General features: G+C 40.7%; 1 protein-coding gene across 1 annotated transcript in view; it reads left to right on the forward strand.

The window, feature by feature from the left end:
- adgrb3 (adhesion G protein-coupled receptor B3) overlaps window positions 1-21397 on the forward strand; it is a gene marked incomplete at its 5' end in the record, with an annotated part of 241112 nt that overhangs the window by 82428 nt on the left and 137287 nt on the right. Inside the window, 5 exon segments of the mRNA XM_080448668.1 lie at window positions 7964-8074; window positions 10683-10844; window positions 16194-16358; window positions 18470-18607; window positions 18610-18633. Coding sequence (XP_080304794.1) covers window positions 7964-8074; window positions 10683-10844; window positions 16194-16358; window positions 18470-18607; window positions 18610-18633 — 600 coding nt within the window.

Here is a 21397-nt window from a genome sequence, read left to right on the forward strand (position 1 = left end):
GTTAATACAATGTAACTAACTAATGTGTCTCTGCTCTTCTATTGAGACGCTAAGATCCTGTGGTCAGTAGGGCCGCTACTGGTCGACAAAAGGTATTGCATGAAAGTCAAAGGGAAATATCTCGCCTTCCCAAATGAGCTCTATACCGCTACAACGGTAGTTATCTTCAGCGCTCACGCACGGCATCCAAAGTGCTGTAGTTCCGAGTAGGACCATTAAAATCATTTTTTTATACCCCACAAATATCAATACACTTTTTTTCCCCCTCTCTTGTCAAGTTCTATTTTCAGCCCAACATGTTTTTATTGTATTCTTTTGCATTGTGCAGTCTCTCTGCCTCAGAGAACACACTGAACACAGGCTAGTGGTTAGAGAGGCGCCCCACCCCCCCCCCCCACCACCCCTCCCCCCTTTCATGGTGTTGCACGCTTGGCTATATTTTAAGAAGAGGTGCTCGTCGAAGCGCAGTGGTAAATGAAGTGCTACTCATTAAGGGCTACATCGGTGGCAGACAGACAAGTCAGTCAAGGCAGGCAGGCAGGCAGGCAGGCATGGAAGGCCAGGAAGTGAATCACCCCTGATAGAAGCTACTCATAGGGGCCCCTTTGAGTAAAGGCTCATTTCATGCAAGGTTACACACGTCAGTCATTGGCTATGGGCGGGCAGGCCTCTTTTTTTTTTTTTTTTACTACCTCCCCAATAAAATTACACATGGAATGTGTCCGCATGCCGGTGTAGAGATGGACCCTGGAAATGAAATGTCTACCGGGGGGCCAGTCCCCTGGGGGCAACGTGTGATGATCACTGTGCAGTGTTTAAACCTCACACGTCTCGTTACGCAGAGGGATCAGGCGCTGCCGCGCGGCGGCGATGACGGTACGCAGTGGTGGAAAGTAACTAAGTACATTTACTTAAGTACTGCACTTAAGTACAGTTTTGAGGTATTTGTACTTTACTTGAGTATTTCCAATTTCCAATACTTTTACTTCTACTCCACTACATCTCAGAGGCAAATATTGTACTTTTACTCCACTACATTTACTTGAAAAAATGTGTTACTAGTTACTTTTCATATATAAATTATGATATAATGAAACATACATTAACCACTTTAAACCTATTTTAAACCTAGGCTATTTGAAAATAGCAGATCTACAAGCTCACAACGCGTCGCATCGCGACGCGTTGTGAGCTTGTAGATCGGCTATTTTCAAATATTTAGTACTTTTACTTTTGGTACTTTAAGTACATTTTGATGCCAATACTTTTGTACTTTTACTCAAGTAAGTTTTTTATTCTGGACTTTTACTTGTAACAGAGTATTTTTATATTGCAGTATTGGTACTTTTACTTAAGTATGGAATTTGAGTACTTTTTCCACCACTGACGGTACGTCACGCCATGCGTGATGCGCCCACCCGCCCAGGGAGTTCGTTTAGCCTTTATATTCGCTCAATAACACGCCGTTTTCTCTGTGTGTTTCCTTGTGTGCATCTTGCATGCGACACACCTAGTTAGGAATGATTTGTAGCCTACTACTTTGTCGTACGACGGGTGTCGTGGGCTGAAAAAATATATATATAGCCGATCTAAAGCTCGCAACGCATCACGATGCGACGCGTTGTGAGCTTCTTGCTCGGCTATTTTCTGTGCGCGACGGCGGAGCGTAAATAGAGTAGCCTACCGACGTCCTGACGTCACTCCCACTACCCCTGGGCCCTGGGTCACAGCGTTATTTTTTGTATTGGAAATCCCATAGGTAAATCTTAGATCGCGTCATAATAAGAACTGCGTTCCAAAAATGAACAAACCACCGCAGCGATTTTGTCAGATATGTGACTCTGTGTCGTTTATGATATTGAGTTACATTTGATAACGTCTGTTCTGGAGTATGTTCGGAGGTACATTTGGATAAATTAGTACGTTTTCGCCGTCAGTTGATGCTTCAAGACGGGGTGCCGTGATTTTCAGTGATCCCCCCCATAAAACATAATCATCAGGTATTATGGTTACACTAGGAGGAAGATTTAAAAAAAAAAGAAAAGTGTACAGAAATTGTTAAAATTATGTTTTTATGTGGACACGCCTCCAGTTCATTAAGTATACCTGGTTCTCACCTTAGCACCTCCTCCACCCCCTTAGCACCACCCACCTGTCCTAGTCCCTCCTCCTCCTCATGCCCACACCTGTTGTGTTATGATAATGAGGGGGAGGGTATGTTTTTACTATGTCACTAAAGCGCTGTTTCTCTATTGGCACGTTTGACCCTCAAGGTTTCAGCCTCCAGGTAGAAACTCAAAATAGTCAGAGAAGACATAAAACACCATAAAAACACCACCAGGGGGCTTAATGGAGTTCTATCAACCTCATAGACACATGAAAAGCAGAAAAAGTGCAAAACCATGGCACCACCTCTTTCATATCCAGAGGATCCAAGGACAGAAAACCAGAACATTACACAGAATCTGACGACTTCAAAGGGAAATATTGTGGAGCTGCTAAACAGCAATGCAAGCCTGTTGACAGCAAAGACAACCAGCATGCAAACATTGACATAGCTAACATCACGACACGCTGACAGAAATGTAATGCATAGATTTAGACCAGGGTTTTTGCCTCACTGGCAACAACCATGATAAGTGGTTCCCAAATGCTTTCATGTCAAATTGATGCGAATTAGGCCACGGACCCCCCGCTTGAAAAGATTTTGTGCCAAGGACCTCCATACGAGAGGATTTTTTTTTGTTGCTAGATTAGATTCAGCACAGAATTCTCTCTATTACAGGCGGGGGAGATAACAGTGGAGAGAGTGAACCCGATAATATAGTCATTATACAGGCTAACTTCTAGCCGGTGAAATAACAGTGAAATTAAACCGTTTCTCATTTGGCTGGGGACCCCCTGGAACCCCCCTCAAGGACCCCCCCTGGGGTCCCCTGGACCCACTTTGAGAACCACTGGCATAAAGAGCCACGTTGTCCCCAAGCCTCGTCCCAGCTGTAATCTGAATATTCTATTCCAGTGGCCTATTCACACAGTCTGTTCATTGACAATCCATTGATGTCATTCCCATTGTCCTTGCCAACTATACTGGGCACTGGGGCAGCTATTAATATGTAATCACACAATCATAAATATTAAAACATATAAATATATTCAAATAGAACAAGAAAACATAAAAGGCAGACGTTATGCACACAGCCAAAATGATTTGCGCTGGGACAAAGTAACAGAAAGAGAGAATGTCTATGAGGAATTATACATGTTGTTGTTTTCATCGCACCGTAATTCCCAGTCCAGGTGACTATACACTGTCAATTAGTAACAAATGCAAATTTTACACTCTCGCAGACTTAAAATAACACTCTGAATTTACTGTGTCGGAGGGATTCAAATCCACTTGATTTTAAAATGATTGCGGCGGCATTGACCTTGTGGGGAAAAAAGGGACGCTCCTTTTTTTTTCCCCCAGCCAGAAGGATAGAAATGATTATTGCTTAGTTGTCCTGCACCACAGTCACCAAGGACTATCACATCCATACATTTGGCTGCTAATACTCTGGTACTGAGCGCTGTGTCTTTGGTCAGCACTTTTGTCATTCCCCGCACCTCTCTAATCTAATGGTTTGTACGACAACCCGAACAGTGGTGGAATTGTAATGTAACACTAAGTACATTTACTCAAGTACCCAATACTTTTGTACTTTTACTCAAGGGAAATTTTTAATACAGGCCCTTTTGCTTGTAACAGTAAGTTCAGTAAATCATCCGAGTACTTCTTGCACCACTGCAGCCGCGACACTCACAGCATTGTCTTCAGGCCAATGCATGCGTTGCTGTGCATGCCATTGAGCTTAACCTTCAGGTGCTTTGTGGGAAAGCATGCAAGAATTATGTGGATAATGAAGAAGCTGAACATGAATGAATGTCTTCCTAATATGACATTGATTCATCATTTTGCGTTCAAGTGTCATGGCTGATTGACATCAATTAATAGTATACACAGGAAAATACTCAGTATTAATATAACTGAGTTACAAATGGATTCATCAACTCTGATGATTTTACTGTTTATATATGTATTGAAATGTTTTATAAATGTTAGAAACGTTGATGATTTTAATTATCAATGATAATTTGAACTTCATCCATGACCTATTTAGAGTTTGCCCTTTGAGTTTAATCTGGCTGATGCTGGACACAACCCCCCAAAAAGACTGCATCGCCCACCATGGCAATATTTAAACAACGACGCCCCGGACGCATGATATGTGATGATGTCTGCTTTGCAACACAACACATTGTTTTAGGCTCTTTTGTCTGCCCCTCTAGTTATTAAAATGAGTCTCCCATGTTTACCATCATGTAGCCACAGGCATGAATACTGTTGTAGCACTTCAATTAAACCGCATTGTGCTTATTCTGCAGTACACTACTGTCATGGTGTCACACTTTAACACTGTGCTTTTCCCTTTGCACTTCTGCCTTTCTTGTTACACGACATTAGGACACAATGTCACAGCTTTCTGGAAATGAAAGAGTAATCGTTCTGTTGCATGTAAGAACTGATTGATCATGCAAAGTACAGTAATTTGTTCCTGTCATACCAGCGGAAACGCTGTTTTGTTTCCGAGACATGAATAGTAACCGCAACCCATCATTGAATCGTACAGTATCCGTCCCAAAAGATGTGAAGTCCATAAATAGTGTTTAATAATTCTTTGACATTGAAGTGTCTTTGTGGCGTTATGCTATCATTAGATTTTGACCTTCGCTTCTTTGTTGCCAAGCTTTGTTGTATATCAGTCATGACAAGCTGCTGGGAACAACCCAGGATTACCAGTGACTGCCTTTATAATTACAGTAACGTCATCCGATGAGCTCTCTGGGTTGCAATGATTATCGTCAAATATTTAGTGACATAAAACCGTGTATACTTCGATGACCAGGATCCCCAGGGGTTGGTTGGACCCCTCCTTTCCCCCCCCTCTACACCAAATCTCAGAGTTGAACATAGCTGATCGACAAGCTCACAAAAACGTTGCCTTGCGACACGTTGAGGGCTTGTAGATTGGCTTTTTTTAGGCCAATGTTTGCCCGTTTTCGCCAAATGTTCACGCAACATGCCCAGAATAGGGATGCTCGGGTTCATGTGGGTAACATAGTCAAATCATTCCTCGATTCATCATGGATGAATTGTCATACAATATGCCAATTGATTTGATCCCAAAGTTGTTTGTTTAAAAATAATTATTGTCTTTACCGCTATAGTGGGTAATACTGTAGTGAATTATAGCGTTGCAGTACAGGCAAGATGTCAACAATCCTTACTTATGTTATCACACTCAACAAAATCTTCTCTTAGTCATCTAAATGTACTGAAAACTGATGCTTAATTATGAAGTATGTTTGAAGTACATTTCTGAAAAGTTAAAACGTTGCTGCACTCAAGGCATCCAGGGTGAGTCATCAGGATACTCACAGGTCCACAGTCAAAAACATGACAATGACTTAAATAGTTTTTTATAAGGGGCTGACAAGAGTATAGACACTTGACGCCTGTGGAGTACACTAATGAAATGTCTGTAGGCTTGTCAACCTTTCATTAAAACTGTCATGGTCATCTTTTTGAGTGTTTGGATCTTTTGTGAATATTATCAATGCTTTTTTTTGTGTGGCAATTATAATATAAAATAACTTAGGCTAGGCAATTAACTTAAAAAAAAACGTGCTCATGTTTCCACTTTTGGTCATTGACAAGCAACTCCGCTGTCATGAGGCTTGAGCGTGCGTTCCTTTTGAAGTAGTGCAGATATCATTTCTATTGGGAGAGCCTGAAAAGAGGGTCCGTTCAATGGATGTGACTGCTCATATATTCGCAAAGGCCTGACGAAAGCCGGATGCAGTGATATTTTGTATGATTACTGGCAAATTGCCATGGGATCAGGGCTGACTGAACCAGACAGCCCTTTGATTCTGTCATATCAGGAATAATCACGAAGATAATTTGATTCATGACGCAAGTAACAGTGGCGCAGAGCATGAAACGCAACACTACAGACATCGTGTCTGTTGTAGCTACGCTTGTTTCGCTTGCACGTCAGCTCTGTTGTTGGCTGTTTGTCTTATCGCCCAGTGTCTACATTCCTCTTCCAGCACACAGCTTAATTTGGACAAACATGTGCACTGGATCAAATCACTTCTAAAAGCCTTTTGAATGTTGTTCCGAGGCCAGATCACTTGCAATCATGGGTTGGGAAACTCTGACTGAGGATCAAAGCGTGGTTGTGCCGCTTGTTTCAACCTGCCGTGTTTTTCTATTCTTTGAACATAGATACAGTACATTAGAACGCTTGCTAACCAGAAACACGGTTGTTTGATTCTAATTAGACTCTGAGGGAAGTTATTTTAGAAATGGGGAGATTGTTTTTTATTTTTAGAGGTGTTTGTTGATGTTATTTGGTTTTATCAACCACTTGATGAGTGGACTGGACAGCAACGGTCACTATCTGCAATCAAGTCAAAGTAATTAACTGCTAAATCTCAAGCTTTGATTGGAATGATTGGAATACTGAACAGTATGTAGATGAATTGTACGCTTTTTGACATTCATAAGCAATGTATGGCTATAACTACTATATCAATTATGCATAGGTAAAATCCTCAGACAACAAACTACATCAAACTTGATGATTTAAGCATCAAACCAGTGGTTGATGCATTGTATTGTCTAATGTACTAACACGCCATGTGTCAATCTGTTGTCAATGCATCATCTGCATTGCCTATTTCCAAAGGACACATCTCATTTGGATAATACACTATATAAAAAGTAATGCTAGTAAAACGTTGATGCAAAAACAGTTCAGCATCAGCTGGTTAAGACAATTCAACACAAAACGTTGCTGTGTCACTGACATTAAAAACGATAGTATAGATCATGCAGGCCTATATTGAAATTAACCAGCTGGTGCTCTTTTGCTGTGTGAAGTTTTATTTTTTTCATGTTTGCTGGCATGGCTTTTCTTAGTGTAGTGTTGGCACAGTAATTAGATAATGTACCCGTCTCTTTGTTGTTTAATTGGCAACAAAAAGAACATCAATTACAGCTCCGAATACATTTATCTAATTGTCTGATTTTATTTTCTTCTCAAAGGCTCACAATATCGTGGACTGTGTCAACCAAAGACAAACAGAACAGACTAATAACACAGAATGACAATAGCAAGCCTACTTAACACCAGCAACAGAAAGAAAAAGATCACAGGAAGTGAATAGGAAGCTGTGGATCAATAGCATGCTATGTCCATGAACCCCTTCTCTGTGGCTTTACGATGGCTTACACATTTTTACTTTCATTTTATTTTGTCGTTTTCTTTTCTTGGGGGGTGGGGGGGGGGGGGTGTGCAGGAGGAGGGGAGGGGAGGGGAGGGGTTTAGATGGTCTGATGAAGTACTGTATTAAGAGGCTTAACCACTTGAAAACCTATAGCATCCCTATATTCTGGGGCTTACATTCGGGGGAAAATAGCCAATCTACACACTCACAATGCGTCCTGAAGGCGACACATTGTGAGCTCGTAGATAAGCTATTTTCAACGAAGATATTTAGTGTACAGCGATAACAGGAGGGGGCCTATAGTATAGAGCCCTTGGGAATCCGGTCAACTATAGGGTTTAAAAAATGGACGAGACTTTATTTGCATGTTTGCTATGTGTCTACGCTGTGCTTTCAAGCTCAATTAATACTTCCAACTCACCCTTATAAATTCGCTGCATTGTTCTTTGACTTAAAGTAAATGACAAGCTATATAATATTCATAGATATACAGTATATACTTGGTGTGGTCTTTGTTTCAAGCCATGCAATTGCAGTTGCTTTGCACATTCTGTTAATCTGTAATAATAATAAGGTTTTGTTCTCAGAATCCTGTTTAAGACCTAGCTTTCTATTCTGTCCCTAGAATATGGAATGATCGGAGAACATACAGTAAAAAGTCAGCGCCCAAGATCAGTTCATGACACAAAGGCCCTGCAGGAGCAAGCCGAATCTGCTAAATTTATGGCACAAACTGGTAATACAATAGTTATGTTTTTTATTTTTGTTTTATTTTTTTATTATCAACTAAACGTAATTTCATCTGAGTCACACTTGCATGCTCTCTCTTGTACTGCACTTTTTAAGTGACAATGTTTTGCATTATTTATTATCATTTCCTCCCACTCTATTACACGCTATTACTACATATGAACTAGCAAGAAATATGGTAGAGTATTTACTTATAATAAGGAGTATAATTGGGTTTTGTGGGTCTGTTTGTTTTACTGTTACATAGTGAGTTGGCAAGTGTATTACTCATATATTCAGTTTATTCACAGAACATTAATTAAATGGGAGGTAAAAAAAAAAAAAAAAACCTTGGGCCCTGATGTAGTTAATCATTTCCTCCAAGGTGGGAGAAATTATACGTCTTTCAGCGAAAATCCCACTCCTTTAGCCAAATATGAATTGATAGATGCTGCCCTTAGTTATAAATGAAACATATGATGCTTAGTCTAGTGCAACATCTAATAAATGTAGGATAAATTAAAATTAATGTAAAGTAATGCTGACTTTTACAACCTTACACCTTAGCATTTATAATAAAAAACTAAATGTACTGTGATGATTAATTAACGACACTGCTGAAGCAACACTTATATTATGTAGCTTAGTTGTATTCTACATAGAGTATAGAGTGGGTTAGAGTGGGTTGGTTTTATATTTAGCTGCTATGAAGATCTTTTGTTTTGTTTTCTTTCTATTTTGGGAAGTCTTTTCCTTATGTGTTGTTCCATTTAAATCACTGTCAATGGTTGAAACACCCCTTTCATCATCATTTTAATTTGCAAATCACCCTGTACTAACATCCTAACATCATCTCCCATGCATCTATACGAACTGCAGGTATGTTATCTCCCTGTTTAACGGGTCCCATCGCTGTGCTTTTCTGTTCTCCATTCTCCCCCGTACTGCCTCATCTAACCAATTGATCCACCTTTCAGTCTATTTCTTATCAGCAAAACTCAGTGTAGGGTTTAGACTCCTGTTTGGTTGAATATGTCCTTGATACTACACAGTTTGAGGCTCATTGTGCCCCAATAATCCTTAATATGATTTGACGATTTGCCAATGACATAAATGTATTCAGAGCTGAAATTGAAATTGCGTGAAAAAAAAAACACGTTCTGCATTAAATTACTTCCGTAACGCATAAAGCCTAAAAAAATAAGGGAAATTGATGTAACTGTAATCAAACATGAATTATGCGTGACTACATTGACTGGAAATTTGATTTGTCCACCATTGTCACCAAAATAGTTGATTCTTCTTTTCACTCAGACCATCATAGCTTTGGAATCCCTCTCCGCCCCCACTGCCTCGCCACAACGTACATCTTTATTCAGCATTTCTCGGGCTTTGTGACTGTAACCAAAAAGGCTCGACCTGACGTTCAATTTTTAAAACTTTCCCAAGTAAAGTATGGGTCCATTATTAATGACCTATCTTGTCGTTTTTTTTATTCAGTATGAAATAAGTGCCCCACATAACAACATTCTTCAGACTTCAGATACTGTATGTCAGCATGCAAGTATTATACGGTACCTTTTCAAAGTCATGTTACTAAATTGGAAAGGATTGAATCAAACACAAACACCAGACTTTTATATTCCCTGAACCGTTGCACTAAGATACAGTATCAAAGCTTTGGGCCACATTCAATAGCTGTTACAAAACAAAGGTGATCTGCTGAATAAAATCACATAACCTTTTGTTCACTTTCCCCTCACCCCCTGGGAGAACATAATATTATTCAAGATTGTTTCCAAAACATTTGAAATTCTCATTATCATCTCCTATAACTGCAGTGGACTCAGGCCACGGCTGTCAAGGAAAACGTAGCAAGACCTCTTTGGTTGCTGCAGGGACAAACCATACCTCACAATACGCTGTGAACTAACACCCATTCAAAATCCATTTTATTTTATCAGATGTTGTCTTTTTTTGCATGTCACCATATTCTTCTGAAGTTTGATTTACTTATGGTGATTTTATATATTGTTTTGTATTTGTTTAAACACATTAATATGTTTTTATTGATGCATGAAATATATATATATACATATATAAACATTATTATTATTATTTTATGAAATGAAGCAGTGAGATGTACAGTAACCTCTCTTCCTACTGTTCATTATTTTAACCACGACAAAACCTTTCTCTGTGATCTTTGATTAAATGCCAGACTAATTGTTCAACTGTAGCCTCGCTGAGGCAAATGTATTGTAAACTATCTAGGTACAAACAGAGTGTGTCTTCTTCGATTGCAGGCCAGGGGACACTTTGCATTCAAATCCAATCAATCAGTTTGTCATTTAAGCATTCATCAGAGATCACATGAAGGTGAAACAGCTTGTCCCACAGTTACTTTCCTGTAAAAAAAAAAAACTACAGACTTCCCCTTTAACCCCTCTAACAATTCTTATGTTTCCTGTCCGACTCTACCCTGACCAGGCCTGCCCTGCACTGTCCCCCCCACCTCCCTCCTGCCCCCGTGAGCCCCCCCCCCTGTCCTGCCCCTGGGCTGTCAACAGGACCATGTTGCTGCATTTAACTAGTGTCGCCCTTCTCCCATACAGGTGAATCAGGTGCAGAGACGTGGTCCCAGTGGAGCTCGTGCTCTGTAACATGCGGCCAAGGGTCGCAGGTGCGAACAAGAACATGTGTCACACCATACGGAACACACTGCGCCGGCCCTTTAAGAGAATCAAGGGGTTGCAATAGCACTACCCCTTGTCCAGGTAGTGTTAGCTGCCGATTCTTGAATTAATTAATGTATTTTTTTCTCTTTTTGTTCTTCATGACAGGAAATGTATTGTTGTGCTTTGATGACCTTCTCAATGTCCCCCCCCCCCCTGTCCCTCTTAACTATTTATTTTTATTTAAATTTTCTTGCCATGTGCTTTCTTTCTTACGTTGTCTATTTATTTTGGTGAATGTTGTCTCATGGTCACTTTTGTGTTTGTTCCATTTTCATATAACTATAACGTCATTTCATCAGCATTCAGATGGTTTCACGTTACGTGGTTCTGCATGGGGGGTTTTACATAGCGAGTGGAAGACTCGGATGTTTTGTCGTCGAGCTATATAGTGCCGTACTTGGTGTTCGTGAAGGTCAGCTGTGTGTATTTCAAAATACTTTTCGTAGCATTTCTTCCAAATTTGGCCGCGAGGCTTATCTTTGCAACCCGTGCTGGCATGTCTTAGATGAGTCATCCGTATAGTGTCCAGAGCCAGTCAGCTGTTCGACATCCCAGAGCTAGTCAGAATATCAACGTTCCTCAGGTACTGTAAACTTCTCACTGCTGATCGCAGCCTTTCTACTTGTAAACAAGCGGCCATTAGCTATGCTGCGTGATGTGTATATTTTCTATATTTTGTGTATATATTTTATTGCAGTGTTTTGTTTCAGAATGTCAAACCTCCTACATGGTTTCATAAAAGCACACCTGTTCAAGAATTTTCTGAGATAGCCGATCTACAAGCTCACCAGGGACGCGGTGTGACACCTTGTGAGCTTGTAGATCTGCCATTTTTTGGAAAACATCTAGTCAAGTTTTCACCTACAGTGTACAGAAATGACACGCCCCAAACCAGGGACGCCCAGGGTGAAAGTGGTTAACGTTCTTTCGATATTGTAATCACTTTCCCGAGGAAAAGGAAAGTGCTTCTCAGATTGCATCAGCGAGTGACACATTTTGCCTTACCCTGTGGCTGATCAAAAGTCTGGCAAATGGCACGCCGACATTAGTTTGAGCAAATGGGGTGGGGGCAGTGTTGCCAGATTCTGTGAGAGAAACAAGCAACCAGGTCTAGGAAAACCAGCCCAAAAGAGGCGACTATGGGCCACATGAGCACTTTAACATATACATCAGCTGTTTGAAAATAGCAGATCTACAAGCTCACAACACGTCGCGATGCGACGCGTTGTGAGCTTGTAGATCGGCTATTTTCAAATACAATCTTGCTGGGAAATTATAATAAGCAGATCTGGCAACCCTGGGTGGGGGTGGGGTTAAGGGTGTGGGGGGGGAGGGGCGCCTACCAGTTTTGCAAAGGGTCAGCATTTTACTGTGCTTAGTGAAAGAGGGAAAGGCAATGAGCCATCTCAAATATGGATCGGAATTACCCTCTTCTCCGCTCATTAATATTTAGCTCAAGAAACAAGCCGTGTGTGTGTGTGTGTGTGTGTGTGTGTGTGTGTGTGTGTGTACAAGTCCCCATTCATCAAGAAAGAAATTAAGCTGCACAGCCATATTCCAGGTATATTCATTCACGCAAATGAATAATAATTGTAAGCAAGGCGTCCAGAACTGTCCAAATGAACGCTATCCCCCCCCGACACATCTAAAGGCCAGCAAACATGTCCTTTTGTCTAATTATATGTGCTGTAGAAGCTTGCTTCAAGTTTAATAATATGAAAACCTTAAACCCCCCAAATAACAAAGCCATAACACTAAAGCATTTCAATTGTGGTCCAAAAAGTTCCTCATTCAAATTATTATTTTTTTCCGTCGAGAAAAAGCTGGAACTACGCTCCGCCAAAAGTGATGAAAATGCAATCCTATTATATCAAATTTCTATTGCCTGACACGGTTGAAAATAACAATTTTATGGGCAGACTTTCTCTTTCTTAAATTGTGTTACAAATTAACATATCCGCTTAGCATACGCACAACGCCTTCGTTTGCCATCGCTAATTGGGTCAGTCTCACCTGACGGGGTCAGCCCGGTGAAACAATGGCTTCTTCTGCTATTGACAAACGGATTAATTGTCGAGAAGGCACTAAAAGGGTCGTGGATTGACTGCCACAAAGCAATATGACCAAAAGGGGACGTGGAATTAGATCAGAGGGTTTCATTACCCACAACGCAACAGGAACAAATTCTCACCATGCAGTCATCATCAGTTAAAATCATCTGTAAATGCGCTGAGTGCCCTGCAGGCAACAGTATGATTAAATGGTGTCTAGTATAGTTATTCTGGAGGGGTATACACTACATCCGTCACTTTAGTACATTCATTATCCCCTTTACTCACTATAGCATCACACAGCTATAGTCTGCAGCTGACATTAGCTTAAAAGCTGAGTTTACACTTAGCTGTGCGCCGGTGTCGCACATCAAAAGTAGCCCGATCTAGAAGCTCGCGACACGTTGCAGTGCAACGCGTTGGGAGCTTGTAGATCTGCTATATTCAGTGTATGACAACACTCACAAGAAAATATGAAAAGCCCTTAGGTTATGCACATTAACAGCAATTGTATTGCATACAGTAACCCAAATAGTATTATACTCACTAGAACAATGTGTTCTCCATTTCATTGGCGCTGGCACCATAGGATATCAGACCTGCTTTTCTTTGTGTTAAGCTTATTATCTGGCTATCCTCAAAGCTGCAGGAGACATTTCTCAAAGTCAACACTCTAGATTTCTCAGGATACTTGGAATCACTATTCCATGTACCTAACCCGAGCCCGATGTCTTCATTTTCAGATGTACAGGAAAAAAAGATATCCAAGGGTTGTGGTTTCAAAGCATGGTCTGATTGGTCTTTGTTCAAAAGAAGGGCTTTAACAATGAAACAATGTCAAGGACTCGATGTAATATCGTGCTTAATAATTTAAAGTTAAAAGTCAATGATGGTAAAATTATCCTTTAAGTTAAATGATGGTAGTTTCTCCAAAGCCATTGGAGAGTGAGTCATCAGGGGATATATTTCTTTGAAAAATGCCTGTTTGGTTTTTGACAACAACCTAATTAAAATCCTTCTATCTGGGGAAATGTTTCACACACCCAAAAAAAAAGAAAAGAAAAGGGAAGTAATGAAACCATCTGCAGAAGAAATGAGCGCGCCGCTTTTCATAATAATTTCTAGGGCAAAAGAGAAGACCACTGTCTAGAATCATAATTTATTTTTCCTTTTGTGATGACAGTGACTTTATTGCACGGAGTAGCAATCATTGAATCATCTCTGGCAGGGTCTGTACGGCGTGGTCAGAGTTGGATCTGATTAGGACGTGCCGTCTGATAAGTGCCACTTTAGTTGAGATTCTGTGAACCCAGAAGGGTTCCGAATGCACTTCATGTTTCCAAGTGATGTCTGAGCCTGTCACAGACAAGGGCAACCGTGCTTTCATTTCAGTGTTTGAAGAGAGATTTGTAGGCCTCTCAAATCTGTAATCGCTCTGAATTTGGGGCATCAAGTTAAGCACACATTGTGTATTGTTTTACTGGTGACATTGTACTTTTTTATCTGAGCAAATAGTAAAAGCAATATGAGACATTATTAAAAATAAAACAATATTGTGATATTCTTGCTTCAAATAGAATTGAACCTCAATTCTATGTTAAAGCAAGCATAGAGTACGTTGTCTCCAAACAATTTACACTACCTCTTTTAAATAAACCATAAAGTAGAGTTAATATTTATTTTGTTATTCGACTGGGTAGATATCAGAATTTATACTCAAAAAATATATTTGCTAACTAAAACCGCCCAAGATGCTGCGTGGGATGAATGAAAGAAATGATGAGAAACAACGAACACAATGGCGGACTGACGTACTCTCTAGTGCGGTTTTGAGAGCAGTATATACAAAGAAAAGAAGAGCCCTGAACCTTCGAGAATATTAAGTGGTTGTGATTGCAGAGAGTGGAAATGTACAAACCGCAACAGTTCAGCGTCTATTTCTAAACCTCCCTCCTTTTGCACCTGCTTGAGGCGCAATCATGAGTGACATGTTTCGTTCTGATGACTGACTATCAGGCAGAACACGCCGCAGTCACACACACACACACACACGCACACACACGCGCACACCCACACACGCGCACACACACTCAGAAGTGAATATGACATTAGCCCATTAAGACCTGGAACGCATCTGTGTCACTTTTTGATTTGAGCTAAAAAAGCATTATTTTACATTTTGGTTATTCAAAAATAGCAGATATACAAGCTCATAGTGCGGCACCGAGTGCCGCGCTATGAGCTTGTAGATCTGCTATTTTTGAAAAATCGAGAAATTGTTTCTATATATGCAAATTAATATATTTATATTATTTTGAAGCGAACATTTTTAACTAAAATCTTTGCTTCTGGGGGGTCCCTGGAACAACATATTTTGAGATGGGGGGTCCGCGGCCAAATACATATCATTTTGGGGGTCCTTGACATGAAAATTTGAGGACCACTGACAGAGAAACCTAAGTTTTTCAGTAAACTGTTAGGATTTAGAAGACATATTTTGTAGAATCGGCCTCAGGTCTTAATGGGCTAGAGCAATTTACCCATTACAATACCGAGACCTAGCAGGTGTTGCTGGGGTCCCTAACATGGCTCCGTCAAGTCCAGAATGTCGTCCCTTGTCATACTGGGTTGTAAATTGAAATGGAGTCATAATTTGATTAGCGTACGTCGTGTTGCTGTGTAGCACACGGATATATATTTCACCCACACACCCATTGCGCCAGGAAGGGACTGTTATAGTTCCGTATGAAACGTGTGAGTACTGACAGTGACACCTTTGCTGTCACGGAAAGTGGTTGTATGATCTAAAGCAGATCAGGCGCTCAAAGTCTTTGAGGTCCTCAAAGACTTTGAGAGGGGTTCCGGAGGGTTCCGGGGGCTTTTCGCCAGCTAAATGATTGATGGTTATAGGAGTCAAATGGATCCTTATACCGGTCTGTAATTCTGAGAGTGTACAATTGGAAACCAAATGGACCATTTGGCTCCATTTGTACACTCTCAGAGAGTTTAAGGGGGACCGTGTAGTAATGAATACCAAACCGAGGGTCCTTGAAATTAAAGAGTTTGCGAACCGCTGATGTTAAAGTCTAAATGCAAGGCCAGACGTGATTACAGCTTGTGGTGGGGGGGGGGTCAGAAAAGGACCACTCTGTGTTTTAATCCGTAGCTAACATGTTTTAACCCGTAGCTAAATGTTTTATCTTAGCTTTGTTACTAATTGTGTGTGTCTGTGTCTGTTTGCTTTGGTGCTATTTTATCTAACAAGGTATTGGATTTTTCCTACATAATAGGCATCGATTAGGCCCCTAACTCCCTGTCCCTCGTGTCCTGTCCGCAGTACACGGCGTCTGGGAGGAGTGGTCACCCTGGAGCTTGTGCTCATTTACGTGCGGTCGCGGCCACCGCACGAGGACCAGGATGTGCGCCCCTCCCCAGCACGGGGGCAGGGCCTGCGACGGACCCGAGACTCAAAGCAAACTTTGCAACATTGCCCTGTGCCCAGGTAATGAAACCCCCAGCGGATAGGATCTGGATGTTTGCCTCGAGTACAATTATTTCAAAACTTTTTGCCTCAAAACTAATCTTAGGTACCGTTAATCACTTAACCCATTAAGACCTGGAACGCATCTGTGTCATTTTTTGATTTGAGCTAAAAAGCATTATTTTACACTTTGGCGATTCAAAAATAGCAGATGTACAAGCTCATAGCGCGGCACCGAGTGCCGCGCTATGAGCTTGTAGATCTGCTATTTTTGAAAAAACTTGAAAATGTGTGCAAATCTTTGAATTTATATATTTTTAAAAGCGAACATTTGTAATTCAAATCTTCCCTTGTCCCTGGAACAACATATTTTGAGATGGGGGTCCGACGTTAGTCTCAATGTTGAATCTTCTTTATGGCATGCCCAGAATTGCATAGAATTTAAAAAAAAATATTAAATTAAATTAAACTTATTTCAGAGAGATTTGCAGCAACTTCATTGTGGCAACTTCATATTATTGTTGGATCAGTTATACATTCTGTTTCGACGAGCAAATGACCGAAATGACTGAGAGAGCTTGGTGCCACATATGTAAATCAACATGTGATGATAATCACACATATGGTTTGAACAATACTGTCTTCAGTCAATAATGTAATTGTGAAGTCGAAATCATTTAACCGCAATCGCCCATGAATGGTAAGCAGATTAGCGATGATGAGTTTTTCCACTCTGCAAATGTTAGCTTTGCTATGGTCACATGATGCGCCGAGATCAATCCAATCACAGATGCCCCCCCATGCCCCCCCCCCCCCCCCCCCACCCAATGACGAGGAAGGAAATAAACAAATATTTTCCAACAGTAAATAAATATGAGTAAATATGAAATTATGTTGTTTGTTTTTAGCGTCCCTATTGTGGGGCAGGACATTAGGTGAAAATAGTAGATCTATTAGATCGGCTATTTCTGGCAAACACATTTGGTGTAGAGGGAAAAAAAGGAGGAGGGGGGGGGGGCTATATTATAGACCCCTGGGGGACTCCGGTCACCTAAGTATACAGTAGAGGGTTTATGTGGTTAATTTGACGCATTAGGGATCTTTGACTGATTTTCAATAGCAGGCTACTTTGTGCTCTGGAAACGTAGAAATAAACTTGAGAAGCATTCTTGTACTATGGTTCATTCAAGTTGAGCTGCAACTATCCATTAGTAATTATTCTATCGATTACATTTATCTTGTCTTATTTATCTTCACATTATCTTGTGTCCTTGCTTACTGTAAATCGCTCTGGATTAAGAGCGTCTGCTAAATGCCTAAACTGTAAACTGTATTTTTCGATTAATCAAATAATCAAGAAACACGTTATTCTGAATTGATTATTTACTTAAAGGACGACTTCACACATTTTCAACCTATCCTCACTAATACTCGTTGTAATATGGCACCATTTTTGTCTACTCAGTCTGTGTCTCAGAGGAGGGCTGTGGACAGTTCAGAAACCCGCCTACCAGTGACATCATCGATGGGGAATCCAAGCAAATAGAAACTGCAGGCTTTCTATTCCTGGAAAGTTAGCATGCTATCATGGAAGACATTGTTCTCGCGTTAATACAATAAAATAAAAATACAAAAAATCTTGAAAAAAATAAAAACCTGCCTAACGATGATGTCACTGCTAGGTGGGTTTCTGAAGTGTGCACAGCCCTCCTATGAGACAAGAGACGAGAAGATTTATTTTTTACCACTTTATCATGAGCATTAGTGAGGACCAATTATATGAAGATAGGTTGAAAATGGGTGAAGTCGTCCTTTAATTAGCGGTTATCAGTTATTTTTCACAATCGGTTACTTCGATTAACAGCTGCAAGAGTTTTTATCTATTTATTTTTAGGTATTTGCAATTGATGAAGGTTTGCGTAGTCTTTACAAGCAGTGGGTTGTTGCCGTTTTGTTGTTTTGGTTTCTTTGTGGGGGTGGGCGGGGGGTTGTTCTGTATTTCGGGAAGCTTCCTTTTTGACTGTCTCTGTAGCTAAAAAAAGAGAACAATGATCTGAATACCTCCCCCTGTCCTCTTTCTTTCTCCCCATCGCTTGGGACACGCTTGTCGGGGTTCTGGTTGGGCGCCTCAGTCGACGGACAGTGGCAGGAGTGGAGCTCTTGGAGTGATTGCTCGGTGACCTGTGCCAATGGCACACAGCAGAGGACCCGGCAGTGTTCAGCGGCCGCCCATGGGGGATCCGAGTGTCGCGGTCACTGGGCAGAAAGCAGGGATGCTATAATCCTGACTGCACAGGTAAAAAAAAAAAAAAAAAAAAAAAAAACCTGAGCCACCAAACATCCTCTTTAAATTCTAAACATCCGATTTAACGGCTAAAATGCTACGTTATCGAGCGAAAACGGACAAACAACGTCGAGTCTGTCCCAAATCGTCGTTATCCCTCCGCCCACCAACCGTCACCGTTCTAAGCCTTCCTCATGTTCTACCAAATAGCTGTGCAGACAATCGAGAATAATGTTAAACACCATGTTCTATCAATTGGGATTTGTGAAATCCATTTAGTTATACTGTAAACCATTGGTATAATTCGGGGTTAGCATTCCAAGCTGTCTGTTGCCTTCACTGACGTGCGCGACAGGCACAAAGATGTCAGCTTACTGTGCTGTGGTACAGTAATGCATTTGGGATTTATTTGCGCTGCACTTTATCATTATTATAAAGCAGCAAACAGATCTCTCTCTCTCTCTCTTCTCTCTCTCTCTCTCTCTCTCTCTCTCTCTCTCCTCTCTCTCTCTCTCTCTCTCTATCTCTCTCCCTCTCATCTCTCTCTCTCTCTCTCTCTCTCTCTCTCATCTCTCTCTCTCTCTCTCTCCTCTCTCTCTCTCTCTCTCTCTCATCTCTCTCTCTCTCTCTCTCTCCTTTTACTGGTCAGCTTGCCTTGAGGTCTCTCACTTGGATTATGGAAAATGCATTGCATTAATTGTAATCGTAATTAATAGAAAAGATCCAAATCAACTGATGTGTATGCTCAGGGGCCAGTGACCTTTGACCTGGGCTATAGTGTCTGTACGACACCACACACTTACTCATTAGTGAAAGCATATTGTTACATACAGTAATGGAGATCACGTCAAGGACTCTATTATTACACCTGCTTCATCACTATAGTCACCTCTCATTCGACTCTTCACTCACACATCAATCATAGTTCATGAATTGGTGTGTTTCTCTTTGGTGTGAACAATATCACTTTGCTGGAGTACTAAGTCAGTCTCAAGTCTTGAGGCTCAGAGTCTCTAAGTCTCTAAATGTAAAAACCCAAAAGAAGGCAAGTCCCAACAAATCCTGGGTGGAGAGCCAATTGTATTTTGGATTTGGTCGAAAGTGCTTCAAACTTAACCAAATGTAATTAATAATGCCTAAACTGGACACAAGGACGTCCGCCCTTTGGCCTTTTATTAACAACTATTTCATCTCTCTCCTCTTGTAATTAACAACAGGACGGCATATAGTAGCGATGCCCTCTCCAACGGCACAAACAAAGTTGCCCAAATCTTTACATTTGAACTGTTAAAACGTGTGATGGCAGTTTAAATAGACCCCTCCCACACACACGCACTTTGACCGCCAGCCCGCCTACAGACGTTTTCTACTGTTAACATAATAGCCTATAGCCCTGTATGTGCTCACTAATACACTGCCTGACTGTGCAGACAGTTCCTACAAAAACAATAAGACGTTTCCAGCTAAGATTTTCTTGATTCGTTTGACAATAACACACATTTTACAAGCGGACGTGCTGTAGGCTATTCGCCTACAGTAGTTGATAAGAAGTGAGGTAATAGTTACAAGGAATTAATTGTTTTTTGTTTTCATTCCTTTTATCTGCAAGGTGCACTGTCAGAACTGCCTGACTGAATAACTGAATATACACGTATATATGTGAAGTGATAAACCCATCAGGAAATGCGATAACATGCTTATTACATGTGTCAGTGTCCTGGATTATGTTGGAATATTCCACATACAGTTTCACTACATCCACCTTCATGGACTTATATTATGGCAAACAGGATAGGCTGTTAACATGCCCCTCCACAAAGATTGAATGAATGAGCATCCAGGGGATACTTGTTCGGGTGAATTTACACTGTATAAATGTAGCCACTGAGAGTTCTTCTTGGTCGTATACAGTTAGGCTATACAATGTGTCACAGACAAATAAAATGGCTACTACCTCTTCCTCATCCACCAAGCCAGATATTTATTTATTTTTTGCCAATCTTCCACCTTTCCTCCCAATTTAGTCATTATGCCAATTAGTCCAGTAATATGTCACTTTCAAACTAAATATAATTGCAACAAAAACAAACTCAACTGATTCTGTGCCATAAATATGTCCTGAATGAGAGGGAAAGGTTTAAAGGAATTGCATGAAGGGAAAGTCCTGATATTCAAAATGGCCACCATCACTATTTTTAAATATACAATTATCTATCTCGAAACCCAAATGCTGCATGAAGTCGACATTTGGCAGATGTATAGCTGAGGACCCAAGGAAGTACTGGATCAAGTTTGAACTTGTTTGGATGAATGTTTTTGAGAAAGCTGCAATTAAGTGGCCCATTCTGAACAGGCATATTATGTCCAATGGACACTAGCATCAGGCTCATGCAGAGACAACAGTTACTGAGGCAAACATCAAACTTTGGGCAACTGATGGCCTCATCTGGGCTACTTCAAACAGCGTTCGGTTTTCGAGATAGATAATTGTATATTTAAAAATATTGTGTGATGGCGGCCATTTTGAATTTCAGGACTTTCCCTTCACGCAATTCCTTAAAACTTTGTTCCTCTCATTCAGGACATATTAATGATTCAAAATTAGTTGAGTTTAAAATGTCTGGACTAAATTCCTCAATTCCCCGTATAACGTAGCCTACTTGTGTGAAATCTCGTCACCGCTGACCCCACTGGTTGGTCTGTGTACTGGTTGGTCCTAGGGATGGTATTGAAACCTCATGCCTCCTCTGATAAACATAGACTAAGCTAGATATTG

The sequence above is a fragment of the Gymnoscopelus braueri genome (genome assembly GCF_963280865.1).
Source record: "Gymnoscopelus braueri genome assembly, chromosome: 14".
Lineage (NCBI taxonomy): Eukaryota > Metazoa > Chordata > Actinopteri > Myctophiformes > Myctophidae > Gymnoscopelus > Gymnoscopelus braueri.